General features: G+C 46.6%; 1 protein-coding gene across 1 annotated transcript; it reads right to left on the reverse strand.

Annotated features, from left to right (window-relative positions):
- Positions 1-43: 43 nt before the first annotated feature.
- On the reverse strand, positions 44-14252 carry LOC139575810 (xylosyltransferase 2-like). The gene is made up of 11 exons (XM_071401140.1): positions 14086-14252; positions 8570-9101; positions 7849-8024; positions 6317-6519; positions 5590-5670; positions 4660-4876; positions 4166-4342; positions 3776-4032; positions 3359-3554; positions 2753-3086; positions 44-2496 (listed from the first exon to the last, which is right to left on the reverse strand). The coding sequence occupies exons 1-11, from the start codon at positions 14215-14217 to the stop codon at positions 2168-2170; spliced, it is 2634 nt and encodes an 877-aa protein (XP_071257241.1). The 5' UTR covers positions 14218-14252; the 3' UTR covers positions 44-2167.
- Between the last annotated feature and the right edge of the window lie 56 nt (positions 14253-14308).

Genomic DNA, 14308 nt, shown 5'->3' on the forward strand with positions numbered 1-14308 from the left:
TCAACTAGTCAAAAACGAAATACCCCAAAAAAGCAAGACTGAACAAGATTATATATTTTTTATTCGTTAATTTTTTTTTTTATTGTGCCACCAGTCAACCTGTTGCCATGTTTTACCAGAGGCGTTCTGTGATTGGCCAGCACTCCCCTCTCCAGTCCAGCACTGTCATGCCTCAGTCAGGGAGCCAGTGCCATTATGTCATCATTATCAGAGTGAGTCATGAGTGGGCTGTGGGGTGATACAGCATGGACAGAAGTGACATTGAATGAAGTGTGATGTGTCCAAATAAAATAATACAAGAAGTGGTTTTCAATAGTTTGACAGAGGGGTTGATATTGAATGGATGGACAAATATATATTTCTCAAAGACTAAAATATGAATAACCTATTCCATTTACACTAAACGGTGCTCTGCTATTCTTTCTGTTAAATGGAAGCTTCACTGAAGCAAGTGTGCAAGGGAAACAAGGTCACTTGTAAAATCAGTGGCAGAGACTGAAAAAAAAAAAAAAAATTTGGAGTTTCAGCCAGTTTAGTATTAAAACATTACAATTAAAAACAAAGGTATAGGGAAGGTATAGGGAAGGGTTTCAGAATTGTCTAAAAAGGAAATAAGTGCAAGTCTTGAAGCTATTCTCCTATTATAAACAGTTCATATTAACAAAGTAAAGGCAGCTTCGATTTCTTAACCAGACCGTGAAATAGTCATGTTGACCCCTCTTGGACGGGAGTTTCATTGTTGTAGAAATGCTTATGGACAACTAGTAACATTAAAGTGGTAGGTAGATGACAGAAGAGTCTTCACTTTGTTGGCATACAGAGCATAGACCACATGGACAGTACTGCACTGCATATACACCGATACAGAAGAGGCAGCTAGCCCAGAGCCATGTATTTAGAGAGTTGGGCCAACGAGGTTTCTGCATTATGATGTATTTGCATGACTGTCTAGTATTAGAACAATATTCAATATTCTAAAAGTTTGCCTAACTCTAAATATATGGCTAGGCCTATATAGCATAACTGTGACTAGACCCATTGAAGCGATGTAGTCCACTGTGAATATGATGCCACACTGGAGAGCCAGGCCACTGTAGCCTAGAATATTACCCACATCAGTTAGGCACTTCCTCTGACACACAAAACCCCTGGTGGCATTGCTTTGCAGTGATCATGGACAACAAAGACATGTCACATCTCAATGTTCACGAAACAAACAAAACAAACATTTAAAAACATGATATGTCACAGTAAACAGAACTCATGAGAGAAGAGGACTCTCTCCCAGCTGGTAACTCAGAACATGATTATTCTTCCTCCTCCAGGTGAGCCAGCTGGGTCAGATATGTGATATGATAGTGACGCCGCAACGTTCTAGCAGCACTTTTATACAAAAGATATGTAAGTGAAGAGGATGCCATGTCACCATTGTGACGACCTCCACCTTGACCTTTTAAGCTCCTAATCCTCCTCCTCGTCATTCTCCAACTACTGATCGACGCTGTCCTGTGTAACCTTAGTCTTACAGTAAAGTGCACTTCCTCCATCTGCTGCTGCTGTTCTGATAATAATGCTTGAAAATAAGCATGAAGATACTAGTCCAGAGGACCCACTGGCCTCTGACAACAATACAACACAGCATTTAGTCACTGTCAAAATGTTGGCCACTGCTTTAAATTCCTTAAAGCAGAAGAAAACTGTGCATTGAACAGAATTCAAACATATGCGGGTGGGGTTCTCCTCTTTCCAAAGTTCTACCCAGACAGACCCTGAATGAAGACTTATATGCAGACAGATAACATAACAGAAATTGTCCATGTAACGAGCAATGACGTTCGAACACAAAAAAAACTTTGTCTTGCAGTCTTCGTGTGCAAATTTCCAGCACGTATCTCCTCTGAAAAGAGCATGTAGCCTCTAAACTGGGAGCATAGCCACTCCTCAGCGTATGTAGGGAGAAGCCGTGTCTATTTATGTGCCTTATGATTTAGCCTTAGAGACCAGACCCCACTCTCCCCTCAGGCTCACACATCCTTCTCTCTCTTCTCAGGGCTCACATATCCTCCCCTCTTCTCAGGGCTCACACATCCTTCTCTCTCTTTTCTCAGGGCTCACATATAATCCCCTCTCCCTCTACTGTAGTCCAGCATGCCTCCTGTCCGGGGGGCTACCTGATCCGGCCGTCACCTTTGACAGGGCCAAGTTCTGACTTAGGGTCTGGGGCGAGGGAGCTCCAGGTGGACTTGGTGCAGGGGCCCAGGGAAGGGCAGGAGCCCGGGGAGGGCAGGGTGGAGCACAGGTCCCCGGTCACCCAGAAGGCCCCCACGGTGCGGTCCACCCAGGCTTCCAGGGGCTTGCCCACCAGCTGGGCCCTCTGCTGGGCCTCCTGCAGGGCGGGCTCCTGTGGGGGCAGCTTCAGAACAGATCTCAGCTGCTGGAAGCCCTGCTCCAGGTACAGGTTGCCTGGTGGCCCCGCGTGCAGCCAGCTGTCCTCCTCTGGATCAGGCAGGGTGGCAGAGAGAGGAGGAAAGGGAAGGAGAGGACTGTTAGGGATCAGTTCACAACATCCTCATCTGATACATAAATACATACTGAGAGTCTTCCAGTGACTTGAATACGGAGGCTGAATGGCTGCACTGAATCAAACAGAACACCAAAGGGGCAAACTACCCTGAACTACACTCCCATTGGAACCACTTCACTTCCTGGTAAAAAGTAATGAACTACCAGACCCTCAAACCACCAGGCTCACCTTGGCGTAGTGGCTCTCGTCCTTTGAAGGCCAGGGGCATGACGAGGAAGCGAGCCTCGGCCACGCACTCCCACAGCCTCAGCACCTTGACTGTCCAGGCCCCGGGGCGGAGCGGCCGCTGCAGCGGGGGCTTGTACTGCGTGTACTCTGCGTCCACATCCACACTGATGTCATAAGATGCCGCCACCGTCTGGGCGGGGTCGATCCACACAATGGTGGCAGTGAGGTTGGGCCCCCGAACCCACTTCTGTACCGCCACCGGCTCGTCCAGCGGCCCGATCACACCGCCGAAGTTCCGGAAGATTCTCTCCTTGGGGTCCCACTCTGTGCCCACCTGAGGGGGAAACATAAGCACAGACATTTCACATCAATGTGGTAGGGCAGTCTTGCATCCTTGTTGTCCTATTGGTATTCTAACTTGCTCATTTGTATCCAACATCTAGTCTACAGTATGTACTGGTATTTCGACATCAAACTAGGTCCACAAACTTGTTCACCCGTAGTCTCAGCCCTTGTCATACACCACTATCTAAACTGCAACAGCCTTGACTGCACACAATACCCATAGAAATACAGATAGACATATGTATCTCAGCTCCCACCCACCTCCAGGTTCTTGAGCCTCTCAAACTCCCTGAGGTTGTTCTCCAGCTGCATGGTGGCCTGAGGCACGGCCCACACCTCCACCGTTTCCCTGACCCTTGACCCCACCTTCTGCACCTCCTGACGGACCAAGTAGCCCTGGAAACGCTCATCGTAGAAATACAGGTGCACCGACACCGGGTAGCCTATTGGCTCATACCTGCACAAAATGAGGACGAGATATTTGAATAGACAATATGTGATGGTCAAATTAATTGAGATATCTTTTTAGTGTGTACATCAATAATTAAACCCAGACTTAAGTTGTCCTTCTTTTGAAGAAATCAATCTATTGAGTCTCAACTAGTCCAAGTAATAGTAAAATCTTCCACTCTGAATCTACCATTTGGAAGAATTGTAGTATTCAGGGCAGGGCCTCACCTGCAGGTCTCCAGGCTGGTCTGGCTGCTATCCAGGCTCCTGAGGCCCAGGCGGAAGAAGGAAGAGTAGGCCGTGAGGGCCACGTCACTGAGGGAGCCCACACCGTCCGCCCGCTCAAACAGGCTTTCCCAGTAGGCCTTGATGGCCACTGTCCCTGGGGCGTAGTGTCCATACAGGTGGGTGTCCAGGATGTCTATAGCCTCTTGGTTCACCATGGACTCAAACTTTCGGGCAAAGAACGTGGGCCGGGTCAGTTGCTGTGGGGGAATAAACACATGAGAATCAAGGTTAAATACTACACTTGTTGGCTGAGGAGGTGTGCAGCAGATAAGGACACTCAATTTGAACTCTCATGATAGGTACAACAGTGCCCTCTGCTGGCTGGCTGACCTGTATCCTGACGAGGTCCTGTGGTTTGAAGTCATTGGGAGAGCAGCCGCACCAGTCCACTATGTGTTTGTACTGGCACTTACAGCCCAGCTTCCTGTTCCAGTTGGTAACACGCAGGTTGTTGTCCACCAGAGAGTCACACATGTGACTGTTCCCCAGCACTGTGTGGAAGAAGGACTGGAACAAAGAGGGATTATATTAATATTTCAAACACCGGGATGTGACATTACTGGAAATAGAATTGCAACATTTCACCATCTCCACAGAGATTCCTGAACAATGAAGACAATCCAGACATGTTTCAAAACATAAAATCAATACTTTTGACTCGTGTAAAACATTCAATATTAAGATATGACCTCAACCAACCCACTTTAACTGGCAGCTAAACTCTGTGACCCCCTCTTCAGTCTAGCACCTCTACTGCCCAGAGAGTCTGTGACTTAAGCAGTCACATTGTCATCTTCACCATTGTCATTTCCCCTGTCCATTACCTCAGCGGGGAGCAGGGCGTAAGTGTAGAACTGTTTCAGGCCCGCCACCAGCTCATCCTGGGAGTTGATGACATACTCTACGAAGCGCCTGGTGAGGGAGAACCAGTCAGAGCCCCCAGACACCTCCAGGCCCTCTGGGATGGTCCGCTCACCCAGCCGCCACATGTGGTTGTCACACTCATGGAACAGCCGGTCCAGACCCTGTTTCTTTATGAACCTGGAGGTCATAGGCAGTGTTCGTTTCAACAACAACAACTATGACAGAAGATATTCATCAACAACCTATTCTTCCGTATCTGTTTTGTCCAATCATAAATATGCATGCCTTTGCATAATATAATGTATTCTGATTGAGCTGATCAGCCTGGCTCTCCCACACACACCAGGCGGCCACTTCAGTCTAGAGTTTTAAACTGATAACTAAAACTAGGAAGGATGAAATTACTCAAATTGGTAATTTTAGTAATAGTTAAAGCTATTTTAGTCAAAAGACTAAATCTAAAATAGCTGCCAAAATTAACACAGCACAGGGAAGGACAGTGATTAAGAGTTATTCATTTATCTAACCACTACTTTACAAAGCAAGTTCATTGACAACCTGTTGCCTTGTTTCCTAACTTCCGCAATAATAACTGATCTTAAATAGTTTGTCAGAGAGCTGTCCTTGACTATATGGGAAATAAACATCAAACAGAAGCTTTACATCATAATCATCATTCCTTTCATTTTCCCTTCAAACATCTTAGTCCTGTCCTCCAATATGAAAGCTTAACCATTACATCATACTGAGTGAAGCTAAGCTCGATGAGAAGAGCAGTGGAGGAAAATCTCATCCAATGTGAGCCGTGTCAGACACTAACAGTGAGAGCCAAGTGTGTCAGACAGACTGACGAGGCTGTGAGTCAGAGGTTTCCTAACTAAGCTCCCTACCTCGCGTTCTCCCGCCCATGTGACTTGAGGAAGTTCTGGTCTCTGTGCTGTGACAGAAAAGCCACCAGTTCATCGTTGGTCCTGCCGGAAGGCGATAGGCCGTGGAGAAGACAGAAAGAAAGGAGTGAAGGAAAGAAGAGAGGATTAGGTTGGGAATAAAACGCCGACTGGAGCGTGGCGCGAGGAGCAGAGAAGGGGGGACGATGACTTTCCATGGGTGGAATTAGCCACTCCCGGCAGGATTTTGGAGGCAGCGGCGGCTCCTCTGTGTGCATTTATTCCCCCCTTTAAACCCTGGGATGGTTCAGGAGGATTGGCCACTGCTCTGGAAGCAGCTCAGAAGGACCTCAGAAATCCACCCCAGAACTGATTGACAAGAAAGAGGCGATTTAGCAGTCTGTCTCTGTGCATCAGTGACCAAAACAGTCCATGACAGCATGGGCTTTCATCTAGAAGGAACCGTGGCTCTCCTTTATCTTGTAGCTATAGGAGTCAAAGTCACTGCAGGTCAACAGAATCATTTTATCAAAAATCGCAGAGTGAAGTGAAACCAAAAAGCTCCAGCACAGATGAAAAACGACAAATCCAGAGCATGTTTCTTCTAAACAGACAGAGTTGTGTGGTAGGAGGAATACAGTCTTCATCACACATATGTCAATTAACCATCATAAACATTAAACAATAGTTTCAAAGCCCATCATATGACAGTGGTGTTGTGGTCACTGACCTGGTGGGGAAGTCAGTGGCACTGAGGTTGATGAAGAAGTCCCAATTCCAGTCCAGCATGGAGAGCAGGTCCTGCATGCTGCGCAGGTAGGCCTTCAGCAGGCTGGCACCGCCCCAGATGGTCACCATGCGCCAGGGCGTGGCACGCACATTGGGGTACTGCTGGGCGATCTGCTGCACCTCCCGATGCAGGTAGTTGGAACGCTGGGGGGGGTTAGGAGACAGAACGTTTACATGCACAGTAATAATCTGATATTAAACTGATTATGGCAGTTGGCAGATTATGCATTAGTCACGTAAACACCTTACTTATCGGCATAAGGTCAAAATCAAAGTAAGCATACACCGATTAAAACACCTGGTTTTCTGATCAATCTTTCAAATTATTAGGACATGTAAACACCTTAAGGTAACAATCTGCCTACTGCCATAATCAGTTTCATATTGAAATATTAGTGTGCATGTAAACATACTCATTAAATCAAAAACATGCACGTGCATAGAAATCTCCTGGTATGAAATAGCAGTAGGTTCTTCTGGCAGCAGGACACGAAGAAAGAATGAGAAGAACTCAGCTAAGAGGCTACTTCCAAACCGTAAAGAAGAGGATTAATCATTCAGAGGGAACGATGGACGGGGGGGACTGCAGCAGGGTTGGTGACAACAGGCCCGAGAGATCAGATTCTTGCATTGAGAAGAGGAGCAGGTAGAAAGTATTGTGACAGGGCCCAGCTCCAGGCTAACACAGGGAGAGTGTGGCCTGCTGTGCTGGTACAGAGACAGAGAGACAGAGAGCGAGAGGGCTGCCTGGTGGAAGGACTCCAGAACAGCCTGACCTGCTTTCCATCCTGTCCCATCCCTCAAGGCGCCTGCCTACCCGTCCCAGTGAGAGGAGCGATAAGGTGGTGGGCCTTTAGCGTCTAGTGTAGTCTCGACAGTGGGAGCCCATTGACTCCTCATTTATCAGTGCTTTCCCTTCTGCAGTGTTAAACTGTTGCTCTGAGCTCTATGGCTCTGCAGCTGTGTAGACAGCCACCTCTTAAAGCTCCCACAGTAACCAGACAAACCCCTCTATCCTGTCTAATCCTCCAAACACTTCCTTACTTGAGGGTTATTTTAGACTCTACTACACACGAAAAACAGTGACCTTATCAAGCATGCATGAGTCAGCGACACCCTCCAGGTTAGAGCTCCTGCCAGCATATGAGAACCAGAGAAGCAATTCCACATATCATGGCGTCCTCATAAGCTAACAAGGAACGTGCGGAGTACGATAAAGCATAAGCTTAATCTTACCCCCTCTGTATCTCCTTTGTGTGATAGTTGCTTGAATTCAACCCTCAACTGAGCCAGCCAAACCAGATCATCCCAATGACAAAATACAATTTCCAGCCATAAGAGACTTTATGGTGCATCTAGGGAAGTTCAAACTAAGTAATGCTTTTTTGTGAACGTTTTTTATTGGATGTTGTTATTCAAGATGAAATCCTTCTTGAAGCCATCACAGTAGTGTGTATGTCTGCCAGTAGTTACCTTGTCCACGTGGATGTAGTAGAAGTGGTCTCGGTGGTATATGGCTTTGATGAGGCGTTTGAGCTGCCTGATGGCCCGGCCGTGGACCACCAGGACGAAGGCCACCCTGACCGGGTTCTCCACCTTGGACAGGTCATTGTCCAGCTCATCAGCTGTCTGGACCGGGCTGGAAAAACCTGGGAGGAGGACACCATTTTTTAAATGTAACCTTTATTTAACTAGGCAAGTCAGTTAAGAACAAATTCTTATTTACAATGACGGCCTACACCGGCCAAACCCAGACAACGCTGGGCCAATTGTGCGCCGCCCTATGTGACACCCAATCATGGCCAGTTGTGATATAGCCTGGATACAACCACAACACAGGATGAGAGAGGATCATGGGAATGAGTCTCTGCATACAGATTCTTTGGATGATACACATGGGACTGATTAACTGTCCAATAATGGAAAATATATAGTCCTCAAACCCCTGAAAATATGCTATCTGGGGGGGGGGTTTGAGGACATCTATTTACATTAAAACAAGAAATGGAACTGCAAATGTAATATTCATGCACAAATTTAGTCTTGTGGAGGCACTTCAAGACACAAATAAAAATGTACCAGGGAGAAAAAATATCCTATAGATCATTAAGAGTCTGCAGTGTGTGGTCTGTCTGGATGTGCTGTTAGTCTCTGATCTCTAGAGGAATGATGGCTAGGTAGGGGTGTGTCTCACCGTGCAGCGGGCAGAACTGAGGCAGTGCCCTTGGCATGAGCTGCCCGGCCTGATGCTGGCACACAATGTTGGCGATCTCCTGCCGGCACTGCCGAGAGCCAGCGCGGTGCAGGGCCGACAGGGCGTCCTTGCCCATGATGTCACACTTGGGCACAAAGTCGCTGCTGGGGGCTTGGGGCGCCCCCTCCACGCTGCCCGGTTCCCCTGGCATGGCTGGAGGGGGTAGTCTGGCCGCCCCCTCCCCTCCGCCCCGGGAATCAGTGAAGTTACGGCTGCTGGAGGGGTCATGGGGGGGAACGCCATCAACTGCTAACCCCTGGCCCAGGGGCACCTTCACCCTGATGGTGTGCTTCCCCCGGCGCTTGGTGCCCCTCCGGAGGGCGCTGGCGGCCGTGGCCCCCGTCCTCTCCAGCCTGCTGTTCCATCGGGCCCCGCTCCTCCCAGACAAGGCGTTTTGTCTCTCCCAGGCCACCGCCTCCCTTTTGGGGTCCTGGCTGTTGTGGTCAGGTAGCTTAGACCGCCGCGTTTTCCTCTGGGGGGGGGGGGGGGGGGAGTTATCACAGAGAAGTTTCTCATTCTCCTTCTTTCCTGTCGATACACTACACAACATACTGGGACCAATCAAATTATTAGGAATAGTGTTTGTGAAATGAGGAGATGATTCACCCTCGAAGAACAAACAAAACAACAAGTCGACATCAGAGCAGGAGCACCAGAGGCGAGATGTGTTTACAGTGTGTGTTGTTTCTGCTCTGGGTTATTTTTAGCCTCTGCCTTTTGTTGAAGTAATCAGGGAAAGACAGAGTTCAGAAAAGGCACAACATACAGATGGGTAATGAAGGCAGTGACTCACCGCAGTGACCTCAATAAACCTGTCAGACAGACCCTGGGCACAGTACAGAGCACACAGCGCATGCATGGACCGTACACATTCAGTCACACCACATGAAATTGGACATATGCTGACATCTACAATAAGAGCCCTTATCAGACCACTAAGGGGAGTGTGTGTATGTGTGTGTGTGACAGACAGAGAAGTTCTCTGACGTGTAATTAGTGAGGCTTGTAAATGGGCAACGACAGGCAGGCAGGCAGGGGGAGCTGGAGGGTTGCTACGCTCTGAGCTGCCCAATAAGATCACTGTCGGCCAGGGGCCAAGTGGCCTTATCAGCAGCCACCCCTGCAGTCCCAGGAGCACTCAGCGCTGCCCACTTCGGCACCCAGCCCTGAGCCCCTGCCGCTTCAACCTTACAGTGCACAGCAATGGCAATCCACCATCACTAGGACCAGTGCTACCTAGGGAGGAGGGGATGTATGCATGTGAGGATATATGTGTGTGTGTGTGTGTTTTTGGGGGTGGGCAGGGACACATTAATTCGGAGCAACTCACAACACAAAAAACCATCATGACTCTTCTTGCTCTAACATGCTGACCAGACCGGACTCATCGCGTGCGCCGCAAAATAAATTTAGAAATCCATGTTATTAAATTATTGCGCGCGCCAACGAGCGTCTGCGATGCCAAGGGCTAAAATAGAAGTCATTCCTATTTCTGACGCAGATCGCGCTGAAAGTCTTGCCTCTCCCATCTCCTCATTGGTTTATAGAAGCAGGTACCCACGTGCCATCTCCTCATTGGTTATACCCACGTGGGTGATTGAAAGACGAACTGTTTTGCCGGTAGTCGTGGTAATACTATGAAAGTGTAGATGCGATCACCATATAAGTTCAACGATGAAAAAGCCTGGAAGGAGGAGAGATGACTAAAAACGATTCGGTTGGCAGTTTTATGTGTGGATTAATTTGTCGGAGTAGAGGACCTTGTGCAGTTCATGTAAAATAACTCAATGTTTATATCCCAGGACAAATTAGCTAGCAACAGCAAGCTAGCTAAATAGGACAAATTAGCTAGCAAGTGCAAGCTAACTAGCCATACATGTTTAATGCTTTTCAACCTGTCCCCAAATTAATGTCATTGGTTTGTTTTGATATTTTAACCTGCGTGTCGTGATCGCGTTTGGTGTAGGGGGACAAAATTAATTTATGCACGATGGCGCACGGGTTTGGGTTCCAGTTTGGGTTCCGTGTATGGATGCGTCGAAAGAATCAAACCCCCAGCTATTTTCACTTCTGACAGGAAAATATCACAGCTTATTGGAATTGCACAGAAAGGCCCCAAAATATGCACCCGGAGAGTGGACAGAAAAACAGGGAGTGGGCCCTCGCCACACGCCGCTGGCACAGAGACAGACCAGAGCAGACTGTGAGAACAGAGGCTATGGCCTGGGACAGACAGCACAGGGAGCTAGACCAGTGCCAGTCAGCCAGACCAGTGCCAGTCAGCAGCCAATCCAAACAACACAGCTACTGATCACTCAGTGGACCACAAATGGTGTTCCAGTTTAAAAAAGCATTTGTCGACAATGATATTACAGCCCAGCCCCATTGAATGTGTTTTGTGTCATGGAGTCTATTGAAAAGCATCACATAGGGCCCCAAAAAATAGTTGAGTTTGGAGAGAAAAGTCCATATTTTAAAAGACTGTTACTCTACTGGTGGTTCACTGGTTCAAAACTGCTACCAAATTGTAAGTGGACTTATCTGGGCAATGTTATGTTATCATATTGAAAAAAAAACACAGCGATTTCAATTAAATTCCCTATTTTTCACACTTTTTAATTAACGCCCTCACGTCAGAAATGCTTCAACCCAAAGGCGGGTTTTTCTTCTCTTTTTTTCGTTCTAATTAGTTGAAGCCATATCACTGCCATCACCACCATGTGAGGAGAGAGGACCAGCACGCCCCAGCAGCTCTTTATGAAGCCACTGACTGGGGACGACTGAACTGAGTGTGCGGTTTTCTTCACTTCTTCTCAAGTCCTTTTCTGTGGGGGCTATAATAGGATGCATGTGGTTGTGTTCACACATGCACAGCAAGCAGCCAGCTTCTGATTAGAGCAGATGTGAGTTATATCGAGGCCACTGAGCAGAGAGGGATTCAGTCCAATCACTCAGCCCTACATAGGCCCCAACTCTATACCCACTCACTCAAAAAAGGGAGTGCCACTGCTATTGTGTTAAATAATTGTTTTCCCATTTCAGTCATTTAGCAAACACTCTTATCCAGGGGGACTTACAGTAGTGAGTGCATACATTTTTCATACTGTTCCCACTTGGGAATCACATTTCAAGCGCCATGCTCTACCAACTGAGCCACATGGGAACTGTAAAAATGCCTCTACCAGCCTCCCAATTACCTCATTTATCACATGATTTACCTAACAAAAAAGTATTTCAGCAGTAGGTATAAGGTTCAAAATGATGTTCCACCATTGGGCGGTGGGGGCGTATACATGTGCCTTTGTTTAGGCTGGCTGACTCAGGACTGAAGTGATAGCAAGAGCTGGATGCATCCTCATGGAATGAACATGGAGAGTAACATGATTTAAAGCAATCTACTAGAGGTCACAATGGGAACATCCTGCTCTCAGAGGGATCTCATGTCATGTCACATTTCCTGTTTACACTGTGTCCATCCAAAGGGAAATGCATTCATTGCATCTGGGCTGTTATTGATTCAGACAGATTATGTAATGTTCCTACTGGTCCAAGTAATAACATCTTCTTGATTTTTGAGAAAGGACGTAACATAGAAACACAATAAGCAGAGAATGGCTAATAGTGGGTTTGCTCCATGAAATAACATAGATTTAAACCATCACCAGTGAAACACAGAGTCCAGACACAGAGTCCAAAGAGTCCCAGAGCAAACCTACCCACCCTATGCAGAGTACCTCTTCTTGGGCCCTCCTTAGATGCTTCCTCTCCCTCCAGGTATGCACAGCTCAGTGAGACAGCTCTATGTGACCACCCGAGCCACGGGCTGTTCACCACGCTACCATCCAGCGCGAGGTCAGTACAGATGCATCAAAGCTGGGACCGAGAGACTGAAAAACAGCTTCTCTCAAGGCCATCAGACTGTTAAATAGCAATCACTAGCCGGTTACCACCCGGTTATTCAACCCTGCACATACATAGACATGGAATCAGTGGTCACTTTAATAATGGACTACTAGTCACTTTAATAATGTTTACATACTGTTTTACTCATACTGTATATATTGTATTCTACTGTATTTTAGTCAATGCCACTCCGACATTGCTCATCCTAATATTTATATATTTCTTAATTCCATTCTTTTAGATGTGTGTATTGTTGTGAATTGTTAGATACTACTGCACTGTTGGAGCTAGGAACACAAGCATTTCACTACACCCGCAATAACATCTGCTAAATATGTTTATATGTGACCAATAATACTTGATTTGATCAGTCTGGAGGGTTACGCACACACGCAACACAAGTCACATCATGAAAGGCAGAGGGGGACTTTTTCAGACTCTTTCAGCACACATTCCTGAAGCGGAATCTGTATCAATACCTCAAATGATAACTAAATGCAAGCCCCCGGGGCTAAATCTGTTGGCAACTCACAATGACTTTATTTGAAGAAGAAATGAGAGGTTCCAGGCGTGCATGTGAGATTGGAGAGCCAAGATTCCCATGGATAAGTATGTTACAGGTCGGTTCAGACGCTCTACTTCAATGTGCTTTAGAAAATATAGACCAAATTGACTAAATGTGTTGTTTACCTAGAAATAGTTCAGGTGTAGTTTTATACTTGGAAAAGTCAATTACTATGCTTATATCAAGACCAATAAATGGTGAATCAAACTATGAGAGTAAATGACTAAGATGACTATGGTATGCAATGGACCATGAGCCAACTCAGATAACTTGGTCCAAGGATGATAAGTAAAGATGAGCCAGAGGGAAGCACGACCGCACATTCCATACGCTCGCTCCAACTCGTTGCATGTCATAAATGTACATTATACTGGCTAGTCTTGACACCTACTTTGAATATTCACCGAATCTATTAACCCAGTTGGCAAGCCCGATAATCAACTTCGCCATGTATTTCCGTTCTCTTCATCACTACACGACACAGTCACACAATACTAATTGAAGTGACAGTCGCAGAACCAATCAACATTCATCCAAGGACATGCCAAGTCACAACAGAATGAAATGAGAGCCTAAACAATGCGACCTGTTTTTAAATATTTGCTTGCTAGCTGGTTGGCAGATTACAACACAATGACCTCATACACAAGTTCTTATGAGTAACGTTACACTCAGGAAACGTCTAACCTGAATTATGGAGACAGGTTGGCCAAAGAAGTGGTTTACTAGTCTGGTGTGGTTTATCTAGCGAATTGTTTTAAATGTGCAATCCTAGCTATAATAAGCGGAATAAGCTTACTAATAACTAGCTTTGGTTAACTACAGTATATTTACTGTAACGTTAGTTAACTACAGAGTACTAGAAACAGCTAGCTAACGTTTACGTTAGCATAGTACTGTACGCTAGCTTGCTAACTACCGCTACCAGCTTTACAGAGACCAAATCTTATTTTAACCAGCTAAACAAAGTCAAATTAAGCTTTCTTACCTCCGCCTCGCCCTCTTCGAGACTTCTCAGACTCCATACTACTAGCCCTTGAATCAGAAGAATCGTTAACGCGGCGGCAATCGCTAGTTTGTATCGTCGGAGGAGCTTCTGCACTCTGACGCTGGCCACCATTTTTCCAATTCTAGTTTACATGAGCGTTTGCTAGAGCGTTTGCTAGGGGAGGAGAGAAGCAAATCTGAGCAACGCGCACGCAACGTCATAG

Source organism: Salvelinus alpinus, chromosome 1 (genome assembly GCF_045679555.1).
Source record: "Salvelinus alpinus chromosome 1, SLU_Salpinus.1, whole genome shotgun sequence".
NCBI lineage: Eukaryota > Metazoa > Chordata > Actinopteri > Salmoniformes > Salmonidae > Salvelinus > Salvelinus alpinus.